The sequence below is a fragment of the Chamaea fasciata genome, unplaced genomic scaffold (assembly GCF_029207755.1).
Source record: "Chamaea fasciata isolate MVZ Bird 193981 ecotype frontalis unplaced genomic scaffold, bChaFas1.0.hap1 SCAF_25, whole genome shotgun sequence".
NCBI classification, from domain to species: domain Eukaryota; kingdom Metazoa; phylum Chordata; class Aves; order Passeriformes; family Sylviidae; genus Chamaea; species Chamaea fasciata.
In genome coordinates, this window is record NW_027094110.1 from 2,594,374 (window position 1) to 2,608,858 (window position 14,485).

The window sequence follows — 14,485 nt, forward strand, 5'->3', positions numbered from 1 at the left end:
GGAAATTCCATGGAGCTGGGAACTGTCAGGACCGAGCCCACCCCACAACAACCCGCAGAACCAGAGACACCAGGCAGGAATCACCTGAGATTCCAAGCCTGGAATTATGGCAGGATGGGGAAAATGCTGCCCCAGCATTTCCCAGCACTTCCCAACACTTCCCAGCATTTCCCAGCCGGGCCCGGGAGGGGACAACGCGGGATTTGCTGTCCCTCCCTCGGCACGGGCAGCTCGCCCCGTGCCAGGGGAGCCGCGCAGCACCTCCCATGGGAATGTGGTGATTCCACACGGGAATGCGGTGACTCCAGGAGCCCCGGGAGCATCCCGGGCTGCCCGGCGGGCCGCGGGGCCGGAGCAGCGGCGGTCAGAGTTTCCAGCGGCGCTCGCTCGGCTGTTGCTCCGTCTCCGGGTGACCGACTCCCTCCAGATTCCCTCAAATCTGCATCCAAGAATGTTGTTTGGGCTGAAGAATGCGCGGCTGGGCAGGGAGAAAGGGAAAAGGGAGAAGGGAGGCTCGGGGTCGGGGCAGGGCTGGCTCGGCTCTCCCTCCCCCGCTGACCTTCCCGCCCCGCCAGTTGTTGGCCAGATGTGGGGGCTGCTCCCCGCATCCCAAAGCGATCCCGGGATCCCTGGATCCCGCGGGATTCCCCTTTCCCTGCCCTTCCTCCCGCTGCCCTGGGGGAGCTCGTCCTCGGCAGAGCCCTGGGGGGACACCCGGGGTGGGGGGAATCCATAGGGAGGTTCCCCAGGCACTGGGAATTCCGAGGGGCCCCGCAGAGAGCAGAGCTCGATCTCCAGGGAATGCCTGGAAGAGGAGGAGGAGGAAGAGGAGGAAAAGGAGGAAAAGGAGGAAAAGGGGGAAAGGAGGAAGAGGAGGAAGAGGAGGAAGAGGAGGGTTCCCTGCATGGATGGAGCAATGAGAGGTACATGGAGAAGAGGAAGATGAGGATTCCCTAGGACGGAGTGATCCAGAGGCATCTGGAGAAGAGGGAGAAGAGGAAGATGAGGATTCCCTGTGTGGATGGAGCAACGCAGAGCTCCAGAAATCTCCCTGCATTTCACAGAGCCTGGGAAGAGCCGGGACCAGCAGGAGCAGGAAATTCAGGCTGCAAACACCCAGGAAAACCAAAGAAACCTGGGAGCCACCAGCTGCAGGCACTGGGAATTCCAGAGTCTTTGGAGGCCTTGGAGCACAGGAGGGCACAGGGTCGTGGTTTCACTGCTCCCTTCTCACTCAGGTGATGCGAAAACCTTCCCCACACCTGCCTGAGCAAGGCTGGGAGTGCCGACGGATTCCTTGGCTCCTGTTTGGGAATCCTGACACTGGAATCTCATAAAAGAGCAATTGGGACCCTCAAACCCTCAGGGATTTGCCTCGAGGGACAAGGTCCGGGGCGGGGGGACACGTGTTCAATCCCTGGAATTGAAAACCAGGGAAAAAAACCCAGCAGGAGTGTGAGGGCAGAGCAGCAAGGCTGAAACTCTCCAAGGCAGAAATTTCCATGAGCAAAAATCCCAGGAAGCTGCCGGAGGAGCCGAGCCTGTGGCTGGACGCTCCGGGTGGGTTTAATCCTCCCTCCGCCCAGGCGGGATTCAGCCTCGGCAAGGAGCAGCAGGGAAATGTTTTTGTTGCTTTGTTTTGTTGGGAACCATCCAGCCCCCTCGTCCCCATAAATCCCCGTCCATCCTTGGGGAAGCTCCCGGCTCCCGGAGCTGGAGGATTAAAGGCAAAGCTTGGCCAGATTCGGTGCTCCCAGATACGAAACACCAAAAGGGGTTTTTGATCAAAACAGCTGGAAAAAATCCATCCCAAAACAATCCCCGCTCCCCGTTTCGGGTTGGAAAACCAAAGCAAAGCAGGCACGGATGAGAGGCAGACTGGGATCCTGGAATGAGCGCTCCGGATGGGATTGCGCACTGATAAAGGACCGTGGGATTCCAGGAATCCAGGGCAGCACATTCCCAGCTCCTGTCACCAGCTCCGGGCAGCCAGCAGCAGGGAATTGGTGGGTTTTTTGCAGGGGGGGAGGGGGAAAGATGTGGAAAAATATCATGGAAGTCACTCGGGAAGCACGAGGAGCTGGGATGAAAGGAGAGGGAGCAATGAGGTTCTATCAACGCCCTCCTCGTGCCAAGGGAGCCCTGCCAGGAACTTTGGGACATGGGGGATAACTGGAGCGTAGAGATTCCAGGCTTGGATGGAGAAAAAAGGGGGAGAAAGCCTCATGGGGTTCTTCAGATGGAAAATTCTCGGTTCCCTGAGATAATCCCGGTCTGGTCGGGATGAGGTTGGGCAGAAAGTCCTGGATTCTGTGGGGAGCACACGGACTGAGCTCCAGCACGCTGATATTCCCTGGTTTAGGCTGGGAAAGGGGACGTGACCATAGGGATGGCACCTGGCTTGGTTTGGAACGACAGGTGTCTGCCAGGGGAAAGCTGGAGCTCCCCTTGGAATGGAGAATGTAAACCCCCTCCCTCTGAATTATTATAATTTTGCAATTAAGGGGCTTTCAGGGAAAGATATGGGAATAGGGATAACAGTTCTTTACTGGGAATATTAAAAATACAAATGTCGTGGTACAAAAAAACCCAAGTAAACAGAAAGCAAATCCTAGAAACCGTGCCAGAGTGAGACCAGGCGCTGACCCGCTGTTGGTCGGGGTGTTGGTGTCAGCCCAGACAAACCCTCCTGCAGCGCCAGCTGCGGTTCTGCTGGAGCAGAGATGATCCTGGAGAAGGGCCCGGTGGCGCTGGGATGGGTCCGGGCTCCCTCTGGGAACCCAGTGCACACAGGCTGTGCTGCTGTTCTGAATGCCAGCGGTGATCCAGGCGGGAATGCTGGGCTCCTCCCCCTGGGTGGAGCCTCTCCCCGTGGGATGATGGGATTGTATCAGCCCTGCAGTGAGCCTCGATGGCCCATGGACAGCAGATATCCCCTGCAGGGAGGACGGGTCCTGGAAGGGATAAAGAACTCGGCCCCAGCTGCTTTGAACAGAAGAAATCCCCCCAGAGTGATGAGGGACAGGTCCTGGAAGGGATAAAAACACTGCCCAGCTGGTTTTGACAGCTGGCCCGTGAACAGCAGATATCCCCTGCAGGGAGGACGGGTCCTGGAAGGGATAAAGAACTCGGCCCCACCTGGTTTAACAGCTGCCCATCAACAGAAGGCACCAGCCCCCTCCAGCCAGGAGTTATGAGATAAAGACAAACACCTCTGCAACCGGTTTCAACAGATTGGGAATGGAATATACATTTTTGGGACCCAAGACAGCACCACTGGGAGCATCTCCTGCAGGGAGGGCTCCTCAGCATTCCCAGGGCACCACGGAGGGTTCCTCCTCCAAAGGGAGCATATCCCGGATCCTTGAAACTTCCAGAAGCTGGGGAGGCTGGAATTCCTCACCCAGCCTAGCTGAGGGTTGGCTGCTTTTCCAGAAAAACCTCCAGGCCCTGAAATCCTTGGAGCTGCCGGCCAGAGATGCTCCAAAACAGCAGCTGATGGTCCTGGCTGCCTCTGCCCTCGCACCGATTTCCCGGGAATTCAGCTCCCTGGGATCCAAGCCCTCCGTCCTCTCCATCACCCCAAAGCCTCCAGCCCCTCCTTTCCACGTGGGATCTGTCTCCAGCTGCCACCGCAACGCCCCGAGGGGATAAAAGAATTCCCCCACCTCCCTTCCCTGGGGTTTTCCTCCCTTTCCCGGCCTTTTTCTTTTTTTTCCCCCTCTTTCTGCACATCCTCCCTCCCTGCAGACGGGCTGTGCTTTCCAGGCACATTTCCCTTCCCAAATATTCGGGATTTCTGGCCACGTCCCCGGTGTACAGTGTGTCCCTCCAAGCCCGGCCACCGAGCTCCCCTCACATCCCTCCTCCTCCTCCTCCTCCTCCTCCTCCTCCTCCTCCTCCTCCTCCTCCCGGCGGGAGCGCTCAGGATCCCTGCAGGACTCCCCCTGCGAGGATGTTTTGGCTGGGAATTTTCTATGGAAAACAAGGAGAAACTGAGCCCGGAGTGGGGAGCTGGCACCTGCTGAGCTCCGCTAAGTAATTCCAGGCTCCTGGGAGGATCCGGGAGCGCAGCTGGAGCCGGGCAAGGGACGCTCGGGGCTCCTCCTTTCCTTCCCTTCCTTTCCTTTCCTTGCGGGAGGAAATGCTTGGAGGGGCCGGGAAGAGCTGGCTCCAAAGCGCTCAGGGAGCCAGGGTGGGGATGAGGGGACAGGGATGGGGGGTTGTGACAGGTGTGAAGGACCCCCCAGGGGCACTGGGAATGAGCCTTGGGACACTGGGATGAGCCTTGGGACACTGGGATGAGCTTTGGGGCATTGGGATGAGCCTTGGGACACTGGGATGAGCTTTGGGGCACCAGGATGAGCTTTGGAACACCAGGATGAGCTTTGGGACACCGGGATGAGCCTTGGGACACTGGGATGAGCTTTGAGACACTGGGATGAGCCTTGGGACACTGGGATGAGCCTTGGGACACCGGGATGAGCCTTGGGACACTGGGATGAGCTTTGAGACACTGGGATGAGCTTTGGGACATTGGGATGAGCTTTGGGACACCGGGATGAGCCTTGGGACATTGGGATGAGCCTTGGGTCACTGGGATGAGCTTTGGGGCATTGGGATGAGCCTTGGGACACTGGGATGAGCCTTGGGTCACTGGGATGAGCTTTGGGGCATTGGGATGAGCCTTGGGACATTGGGATGAGCCTTGGGTCACTGGGATGAGCTTTGGGGCATTGGGATGAGCCTTGGGACACTGGGATGAGCCTTGGGACACTGGGATGAGCTTTGGGGCACCAGGATGAGCTTTGGGGCACCGGGATGAGCCTTGGGACACTGGGATGAGCTTTGAGACACTGGGATGAGCTTTGGGGCACCAGGATGAGCTTTGGGACACTGGGATGAGCCTTGGGTCACTGGGATGAGCTTTGGGGCACCGGGATGAGCCTTGGGACACTGGGATGAGCTTTGAGACACTGGGATGAGCTTTGGGGCACCAGGATGAGCTTTGGGACACTGGGATGAGCCTTGGGACACTGGGATGAGCTTTGGGGCACCGGGATGAGCCTTGGGACACTGGGATGATCTTTGGGGCACTGGGATGAGCTTTGGGACACTGGGATGAGCCCCAAAACCTTCTCCCAGCCATGGATCACCCTCAGGACACGCTCCCTGTCCTTATCCCCCCCATTCCCTCAGGGGGATGGGTGAGATCCCCAATCCCAGGGGATGGATGGGAACCCCTAATCCCAGGGGATGGATGGGAACCCCTAATCCCAGGGGATGGATGAGGCCCCCGAATCCTGGGGGGATGGATGAGACCCCTGAATCTCAGGGGATGGATGAGATTCCCAATCCCGAGGGATAGAGGAGATCCCCAGTCCTGGGGAGATGGATGAAATCCCCAATCCCGAGGGATGGATGAGATCCCCAGTCCTGAGGGTGGATAAAATTCCTGAATCCTGGGGGGATGGATGGGACCCCCAATCCCACAGAGATGGACGAGACCCCCCAGTCCCATGTGGATTTTCCCAGCCTGCAGAAATGCCAGCTTGGCATCCCCGCCCTGCCAAATTCAAAGACAAATCCCCGCTGTCACAGTGGCCCCTTTGCTGGGGAATTTATTTACTTTGGATGCCGCCGCCTTATCGTCCATGGAAATGTTTATCCCAAATATTTAACGGCAGCTCTGCACAAACTGAGGCTTCCTGGGGAGCAGCCGGAGCAGGGCCGACATCTCCTCTCCTGCTGGTGCAAAAATTCAGGACAATTCCCTGTTTTGTTTCGTTTTGTTTTTTTTCTCCCCAAAGAATCCCACCCTCAGCGCCTCCAAAACCCGATATTCCCTAACCTGGCCAGAGGCCTCCTCACGGCTCCCTGATGAGAAACGCAGGAGAGCCCTGAAAAAAAAAAAAAACAACAAAACAAAAAACCAAAAAAACCAACATCCCGATCCTCGCTAAGTCGTTAAACAGAGGGAGCCTGCAAAGTGCCAACACTCCTGAGAGAAAAGACGGGAGAGGGAGGAAAGAGATCGCAGGTTATTTATAACGCCAGGCAGCACTCAGGGGCTCTCCAGTCTCTCTCCTGCAAAGCCGCGGCTGGGAGGTCACTCCCCGAAATCCCTGCCGAGCCCGTGCCCTGCCAGCGCAATATTTGCTCCGGGATCTGGGGCGGGCACCCGGCGCTGCGGCTCGGGAGCCAACCCTCCCTCCCATGCTGCCGGTGCCACGGCACAGCCCGCAGCAGCCTTTGCACAGGAGGAGCGCACCTCGGTGAGTCCAGATCGCCGTGTTTTAGCGAGGGTTTTTTTTTAAAAAAAAATATTATTTATTTGGGGGTTTTTTGTTGGTTTTTTTTTTTTTTTTTTTTTTTTTAAAAGCCTGATTTCCATCCCTGCGCGGTGGCTGCCGTGGGAAGAGCATGGCAGCGCCAGGGGTGGCACGGCTGGAGCTGCCGAGCCGGGGGGAGGCACTTCCCCTCCTGCCCACCTCTTCTCCCGGTGCCCATTTCCCTTCCCACCCACTTCTCCCGATGCCCATCTCCTTTCCCACCCACTTCTCCCGGTGCCCATCTCCTTTCCCACCCACTTCTCCCGGTGCCCACCTCTCCTGGTGCCCAATTCTCCTGCTGCTCCTCTCTCCTGCCCACTCCTCCTGATGCCATCTCCCTTCCCACCCGTTTTCCTGCTGCCCCTTTCCCCTCCTGCCCACTTTTCCCCATGTCCTTCTCCCTTCCCCTCTTTTCCTGCTGCTCCTCTCCCATCCCACCCCTCTCGCCATCCCACCTCCCCTCTCGCCCATCTCCCCCTCCCGCCCCTCTGCCACTTCCATGCCCGTTTCTCTGGGATCTGGACACCTTCCTCCATGTCCACTCAGACTGGGCAGTGCCCCCCATCCCATCCCATCCCACCCCATGGATCCCATCCCATCCCCTGGGAAGTCCATGACCCCGTGGATGGCCACAATCCTCACCCCAAATCCTTGGAATGAGGAGCCGACCCCATTGCAGCCCCTGGTGCAGGACAGGGACCCCAGAAGGGGACAAGGACACCGGCAGGGGACAGATCCCACCCCAAACCCGGGAGTGAAGCCCCCAGGGAGGGGAGGAGCACCCCACAAACAACCAGGGGACAGCGGGGTCTGCTGGGGACAGGATTTGGGGTCACCAGCGGGTTGAAGGGGGGCACTGGGAAAGGACACCAGGGATGGGTTCTGATCCCAGGGATGGGGGTTTTCCCTGAAAAAATGGGGATTTGCCCTCAGGAATGGGGATTTTCTCCCCGGGGATGGGGATTTTCCCCCAGGAATGGGGTTATGCCCCCAGAGATGGAGTTTTGCTTCCAGAGATGGGGTTTGCCCCCCAAATGTGGGGCTTTGCCCTCAGCAATGGGATTTTCCCCTCAGGGATGGGGGTTTCCCCCCCTGGGATGGGTTTTTTTCCTCTCAGAAATGGGGGGTTTTCTTCCACGGATGGTGTTCTGCTCCCAAGGATGGGATTTTCCCCTCAGGAATGGGGTTTTTACCCCAGGGATGAGGTTTTTTCCCCTCAGGGATGGGGTTTTTACCCCAGGGATGGGGTTTTTCCCCTCGGGAATGGGGTTTTTTACCCCAGGGATGGGGTTTTTCTCCTCAGGAATGGGGCTTTTATCCCAGGGATGGGAATTTTCCCCTCAGGGATGGGGTTTTTATCCCAGGGATGGGGTTTTTCCCCTCGGGAATGGGGGTTTTATCCCAGGGATGGGGTTTTTCCTCTCAGGGATGGGGTTTTTTTACCCCAGGGATGGGGTTTTGCCCCAAAAGGGCCCCCGAGAAGGGGCTGCCAAGAGGGTGGAGAAGCTGCAGGCTCTGGTATGAGAGCAGGCACAGAGCCCTGGAGCAGCAGCAGCAGCAGGAGGAGGAGGAGGAGAAACTCCTCTGCCCCTGCCAAGCTCTCCGTGGCACTCAGCATCCCTCAGGATCCCGTCCCGAGCACTCGGAGCGGCAAGCAGGGAAAACAGGAGCAATGCAGGCCTTGCCAAACCCGCCTCAATCCCTCTTTTTTTCCCGTGCCAGGGTGGCAGGGCAGGGCACTCTGTGCCCTCGGAGCCTGCCAGGCCGCGTGTCCCCTCCCTGCTGCAGGCTGGGGACACGGCCAGGGGTCAGCAGGTGACCTCAGGGCCACCCGTGGCACGGCGAAAAGGGGACACCGGTCCCTGCTGGAGCAGAGCTGGCAGTGACACCCTGCCGGCCACGTAGGATCCTCTGCCGCTCCCAGCAGCGAAATTCCTGGAGGGATTTCAAACTGCCTGGCTGCAGGAACACCCCGTGAGCTCGTTTTTATCCCCGGGATGAGGAGTGGGGATGACTCCAGGGCTGGAATCCTCCCGCTGCAGCCCCACCTGGGCACGGCAGGGGATTAAGTTTGCCTCATTCCCTGCGCTCCTCTGGATCCATCCCCTCTCTCCCCGCTCACGCCGAGGGTCGTGCCTGGGGGGGAAATGGAAGCTTGGGAGAGGTTTCGGCTCCAAAATCGGGCAGGATTTGTTTACCGGGATCTGCATCTTGAGTTTCTGTGGGGGAAGGGAGAGCTGGATGAAACCCACAGCGATTCCTGTCACCAGCGAGAGGAGCATAAATAGCTCCTTCAAAAGACGCCTCGAGCTCCTTCAGGAGATGCCTCGAGCTCCCAAAATCACCCTGATCTGGCAGCTGCCCCTCTCAGCTAGAGAATTCAAATCCTTTCTCCAAGGGAATCCAGATTCCTTCTCCTCCCTGCCGTGCAGAGCCAACCCCGGGCACCTCGTGTGACCTCGCCCCGACCCGTGTGTCCCCAGCCTCCGGAATTTGCCCAGAAATTGTGGTGGAATTGGCCAGAAATCGGGATCTCACATGTAAATCTCCACTGGGGTGGAGGTGTTTCCCAGTTCTCCACTGGTTTCTCCCAAATCTCCACCAGGGATGGAGGTTCCTCCCAAATCCCCACTGGTTCCCCCCGGATCTCCACTGAGGACAGAAGCTCCTCCCAGATCTCCTCTGGTTTCTCCCAAATCTCCACTGGGATGGAGTTTTTTCCCAAATCTCCACTAGGATGGAGATTCCTCCCAAATCTCCTCCGGTTTCTCCCAAATCTCCACTAGGACGGAATTTTTTTCCAAATCTCCACCAGTTCCTCCCAAATCTCCACCGGGCTGGGGTTTTCTCCCAGGTGAAAAGGGGGAAGATCAGACAACCCCACACAGGAGTTATCTCCCCAACCTGGGATTTTTGGGGGGAGGATTCCCCTCATCTCCCGCTCATCCTCCAGCTGCGCCAGCCCCACCTCCCACCCCGCCAGGCTCCCAGCTCATCCATCCTCTGTCTCTGTCCCCTCCCAGATCCCTCCAGCGCCATGCCTTGGGCCACCACCCTCATCCTCATCCTGGCCGGGCTCTGCGGGTCCTCTCTGGGCCAGTACAACGAGGAGGAGGACCTGGCGTGGCTGCAGTACTACCTGCGGCAGTCCCGCGCCTCCTCCTACAACTACGTGCCCTACTACGAGGAGGAGGAGAGCCCGGCGTACGCCTACTCCTACCCGTCTGCCACCGACACCGAGCCCGAGCCCGAGCCCGAGCCGCAGCAGGCCGCGCCCTGGCGGTGTCCCCAAGAGTGTGACTGTCCCCCCAACTTCTCCTCGGCCATGTACTGCGACACCCGCAACCTGCGGTACCTGCCCTTCGTGCCGTCGCGGATGAAGTACGTCTACTTCCAGAACAACCTCGTCACCTCCATCCAGGAGGGGGCCTTCGACAACGCCACCGAGCTGGAGTGGCTGGCGCTGCACAACAACCAGATCGGCAGCGACAAGATGGGCAAGAGGGTTTTCGGGAAGCTGAGGCGCCTGGAGAGGCTCTACATGAACAACAACAACCTGACCAGGTTGCCCAGCCCGCTGCCGCGCTCGCTGCGGGAGCTCCACCTCTCCTACAACCAGATCTCCAAGGTGCCTTCCAACGCCCTGGAGGGGCTGGAGAACCTCACGGCGCTCTACCTCAGCCACAACTTCATCTTCGAGATGGGAGCGTCCCTCAAGGGGCTCAGCTCCCTGATCCTGGCCGACCTGAGCTACAACAACCTCAGGAAGGTCCCCGACGGGCTCCCGGCGTCCCTGGAGCAGCTCTACCTGGAGTACAACTACATCAACGCCATCCCCGACGATTATTTCAGGGTGTCCCCCAGGCTGCTCTACGTGAGGATGTCCCACAACAGCCTGACCAACCAAGGGCTCTCCAGCAACACCTTCAACAGCAGCAGCATCCTGGAGCTGGACCTCTCCTACAACCGGCTCCAGAAAATCCCGCGCGTCAACACCAACCTGGAGAACCTCTACCTGCAGGGGAACCAGATCAACGGTGAGCAGGGCTGGGGGAAAACTGCCCGCCGTGGTGGTGGTGGTGGTGGTGCTTTGGGCAGGAATTTGGGATTTGGGGAGGATTCCCAGCGGTCCTGAGCCAGGGCAGCAGTGGTGTCCCAGCCCAGAGTGCTCCTGTGGGATTTTGGGGGGGGGGTGTCCCAGCCCAGAGTGCTCCCTGTGGGATCCCTGTGGGATTCTGGGGTGATGTCCCAGCCCGGAGTGCTCCTGTGGGATCCCTGTGGGATTTTGGGGTGATGTCCCAGCCCGGAGTGCTCCTGTGGGATCCCTGTGCGATTTTGGGGGGGTTTCCTCAGGAGCATCTCCTGGGGTTGGAGATGGGGCAAAGCAGAGGAGGGGTCTGTGGGGTCAGGAGGGGTGACAGCTGTGGGCACAGCTGGGGGTTCCCCACAGCCACGCTGGGGACACAGAACACCCTGGGCAGTGCCAGCACCAGGGACAGGGACATCATTCTCCAGTGCCAGCACAGGGCACAAGGACATTCCCCGGTGCCCAGGGCACAGGGACATTCTCCAGGGCACAGGCACAAGGACATTCCCTGGTGCCCAGGGCCAGCACAGCCCCTCTGTCCCCCCACAGCCCCATCCGTGTCCCCAAAGCCCCCCACGTGTCCCAGCTGGCAGCCGAGGGGTTTGTCCTTCCCTTGGGAGCTCTCGGATCCTGATCTCTGCCAGGCCCGGCGTCCCCTCCCCTCCGAGCACAAACAAATAAAGGGAACAGATTGTTCCGGGCCTGCTCCATTTATAACAACGGGCTGGGAAAAGAAACTCCCGAGGAAAAGCTCCTGGAAAAAAACAGCCTTGCTCCCCTCACCTGCCAGGACCTGGGGGCAGGACCGGGCTGGGATGGAGAGCCTGGGATGGGAATGGGAATGGGAATGGGAATGGGAATGGGGATGGGGATGGGAATGGGAATGGGAATGGGAATGGGAATGGGAATGGGAATGGGAATGGGGATGGGGATGGGGATGGGGATGGGAATGGGGATGGGAATGGGGATGGGGATAGGAATGGGGATGGGGAGGGATATGGGGATGGGATGGGGGTGGGAATAGGAATAAGAATGGGAATAGGAATAGGAACGGGAATGGGATAGGAATAGGGATGGGAATGGGAATAGGAATGGGAGTGGGAATGGGGATGTGTCAGTGCAGCCATCAGCTGTTGCAGGGAAAACACAGAACCCCGCAGCGGGGAGCTGCCAGCAGCACAGACTCGGGAACAGATTCCCAAATGTTTGCTTTCCAAAGCCGGAGCTGCCGCCGTCTGCCCACAAACGCCGCGGAGCCACCGCCGGCTCCTCCTCCTCCTCCTCCTCCTCCTCCTCTTCCTCCTCCTCCTCCTCCGCGGGTCCCGCTGACCTTCAGAGCACCTCCAGGAGCCGGGATGCGGCTCCAACCCCTTTGGAGCACCCAGACCGCGGTCGTGCCCCTGCGCCCCACCGAGGGTCCCCTCTGTGGGTTCAGCCCCTCCAGAATCCCAGCGTGGCTCCCTCAGCATCCCGCTGCCTTTTCCAGCAGCAGCCCGGCCCGGAGCTCTGCTGCCCTCTAGGCTCAAATCTTGCACGAGCAAAAAAAAAAAAAATATCCCCAAAAATGTATTTCGGAGTTTGTTCCATCTCCCGCTTCCAAACTGGGCTGGGCTGGAATTTCCCTGCCCGGCCCTGGCAGCGCAGGGGCGCAGAGGGGACGGCCGGGATGGGGACAGGGACATCCCTGCTCCTGGACACGCTGCCCGGAGGTCCAGGAGGGGTCGGGGGATGGAGGCTGCAGCACAGGAAGCCTCCAAAAGAGGCTGGAGAGGCAAATCCTGATGGAAAATCGACGTTTTCTGTCCGACTCCACCCTCCGAGCGCTCCGCGCAGGCTGGGCAGGGGAGCTCCCAAAACCCCGGGCAGGCACAAACCCTCCTGCTCCTCCTGGCTGCGGCCGGGAGCGCCGGGAACATTTTCAGCTCCAAACCCGCAGGAAAAATCAGCGAATTTGGGCCGCTTCCGTTTATTTCCCCCCCTGCCCGCTCGACATAAAGCAGCTCTCGGAGGTGGATCCCGCAAAAAGAGCAATTCCCAGTAAAAATCAGCCTGTTGCTAGAGGACAGGAAATGAAGGACACGCACGCAGTCAGGGCAAAAAAAAGAGGGGAGTTGATTTTTGACCTCGGTTTATATAGATTTTGGACAAACGAGGTTGACGCCTCTCCAACCACACTGGTCAGACTAGAAGTCCATCAATCGTCCCTCCTCCAGAGAGAAATGTAAACCAAAAAAACCCCAAACCAAACCAAAAAACCAAACCCCCCCCCCAAAAAAAAAAAAAACCCCAGTTTACAAAACATCACTTTTGTTAACATGAAAATCCACGGGAAACTCCGCTACAAAAACACGAACATCAAAAAGCTGAAAAAAAAAAAAATTAAAATCAGAGCGATTCCGCCTTTTTTGGGGAAGGCGGCGGAGGGAATTCAGCTCCTTCTCCTCCTCTCCTTCGCAGAGTTCTCCATCAGCAGTTTCTGCTCCGTGGTGGATGTCATGAACTACTCGCGGCTCCAGGTGCTGCGGCTGGACGGCAACGAGATCAAGCGGAACGCGGTGCCCCCGGACGCGCCGCTGTGCCTGCGCCGGGCCACCGTCATCGAGATCTGATCGCCGGCCCTGCCGCCCCCAGGACTCGTGTCCCCATTCCCGGGGACTTCTTCCCGCTTTTCCACCCCGCTCGGCTTCGCAGCAGCGCAATCGCAGGGCGCTCCCCTGTTTTTTTCCTAAATTTTCACCTTTTTTTCCCCACCCGGATCGCAGCTCGGACCCTGCCGCGGCCGCCCCACAAAGCGCTGTGCCCGTTGTCACCTCCTGCCCCGGGACGGGGTGGGACACAGCAGGGATGGGGCTCGTCCCACCTTGGAAATTGGGAAATTCCAATCGCGATCCCGAACCGGATCTGCACCCCCCTGGGCTCAGCTGGAAGGAGAATCCGAGGGGTTGGGAGCCGCAGGGATGAAGGGTTAAAGATCTCCAGGCTGGAGGATCCCTCAGGGTGGGATGAGGAGGAGCAGATCCATCTCTTCCCTTTCTTTTTTTATTTTTTTTCCCCCGTTTTCCACCAACCTGCTCCAGAATTAACAGAGAGAAACCCCAAAGGAGAAAAACCCACCCTGGGGTCAGAGGGAAACCCAGCCTGGGCATGGGGAGGGTCCCAAATCTTCCTCCCAAACCCCTGGATGAGGGCAGGATGGGGAAAATCCTGGAGCTGTCACCCCTCCTGGAGCTGTCACTGACCCTGGAGCTGTGTTGTCACCCCTCCTGGGTCTGTGTTGTCACCCCCAGCTGCCCGGGCATCCCTCCCTGAGCTCCCTCCCTGCCCAGGCTCTCGGGGTATCCCAATTAAAACCCCAAAAACCAACCACAGAGCCACGCCGGAATCCCCGAAAAAACCCCCCCAAACTCCCCCAAACTCGGACCCTCAGCTGAGTTTGGGGACAGAAGGGGCAGCTGAGCTTTGGGGGTGACCTGTCCCGGGGGTCACCCGGGCCCTCCGCGTTGTTCCCGCATGCAAAAAGCATTTAAAAAAAAAAAAAAAAAAAGAAAAGAAAAGAAGAAGAAAAAACAACTCCCAAATCCTATAAATTCACCAGCATGAACTGTAACCCCCGAACGAAGCAATAAAACCCTTCCAGAACCTGCACGCAGCGCGTCCCGAGCCCCTGCGAGCCTCTCCTCCCTTCTCCGGGATGGTTTTTCCAGCCATAATCCAGGCTGGAATTGCCGTCTAGCGGCTGTCGCGGGAATGGCGCGGAGCTTTCCCCGGGAGCTGCATTTCCCGGGGAAAATATCCATGGAAAAAGGGTCAGCGGGGAGTGGGAGGGATGGAGGGGCCACTCGGTTGTTTTGGGGTTTTTCTCCGCGTGTTTTCCTGGTCCCCCGGGGTTCGGCTCTGAGGATTTTTAACAGCTGAGCTGGGGGTTGCTTAAAAAATAAGGGGAAAAAAAATTAGGAATTTCACATGGAGGAGAGCAGAAAGTGGCATTTCCCAGGCTGGGAGCAGCCAGGGAGGCAGAGCCTGCAGGATTCTGTGGGACGCAGGAGATGGGATTCTAAAAAAAACA

The 14,485-nt window shown here is 58.5% G+C and overlaps 1 protein-coding gene across 1 annotated transcript; it reads left to right on the forward strand.

The window, feature by feature from the left end:
- Positions 1 to 6,021: 6,021 nt before the first annotated feature.
- FMOD (fibromodulin) lies at positions 6,022 to 14,086 on the forward strand. Its single transcript, XM_066204029.1, has 3 exons — positions 6,022 to 6,275; positions 9,356 to 10,369; positions 12,877 to 14,086. The coding sequence occupies exons 2-3, from the start codon at positions 9,370 to 9,372 to the stop codon at positions 13,026 to 13,028; spliced, it is 1,152 nt and encodes a 383-aa protein (XP_066060126.1). The 5' UTR covers positions 6,022 to 6,275; positions 9,356 to 9,369; the 3' UTR covers positions 13,029 to 14,086.
- The last annotated feature ends 399 nt before the right edge of the window (positions 14,087 to 14,485 follow it).

What these genes read in the sequence shown, in the direction of transcription:
- FMOD (XM_066204029.1), top strand. Translation starts at nt 9,370, where the DNA reads ATGCCTTGGGCCACCACCCTCATCCTCATCCTGGCCGGGCTCTGCGGG. An exon ending in GCAGGGGAACCAGATCAACG is followed by an intron (nt 10,370 to 12,876) that starts GTGAGCAGGGCT and finishes TCTCCTTCGCAG; the next exon opens with AGTTCTCCATCAGCAGTTTC.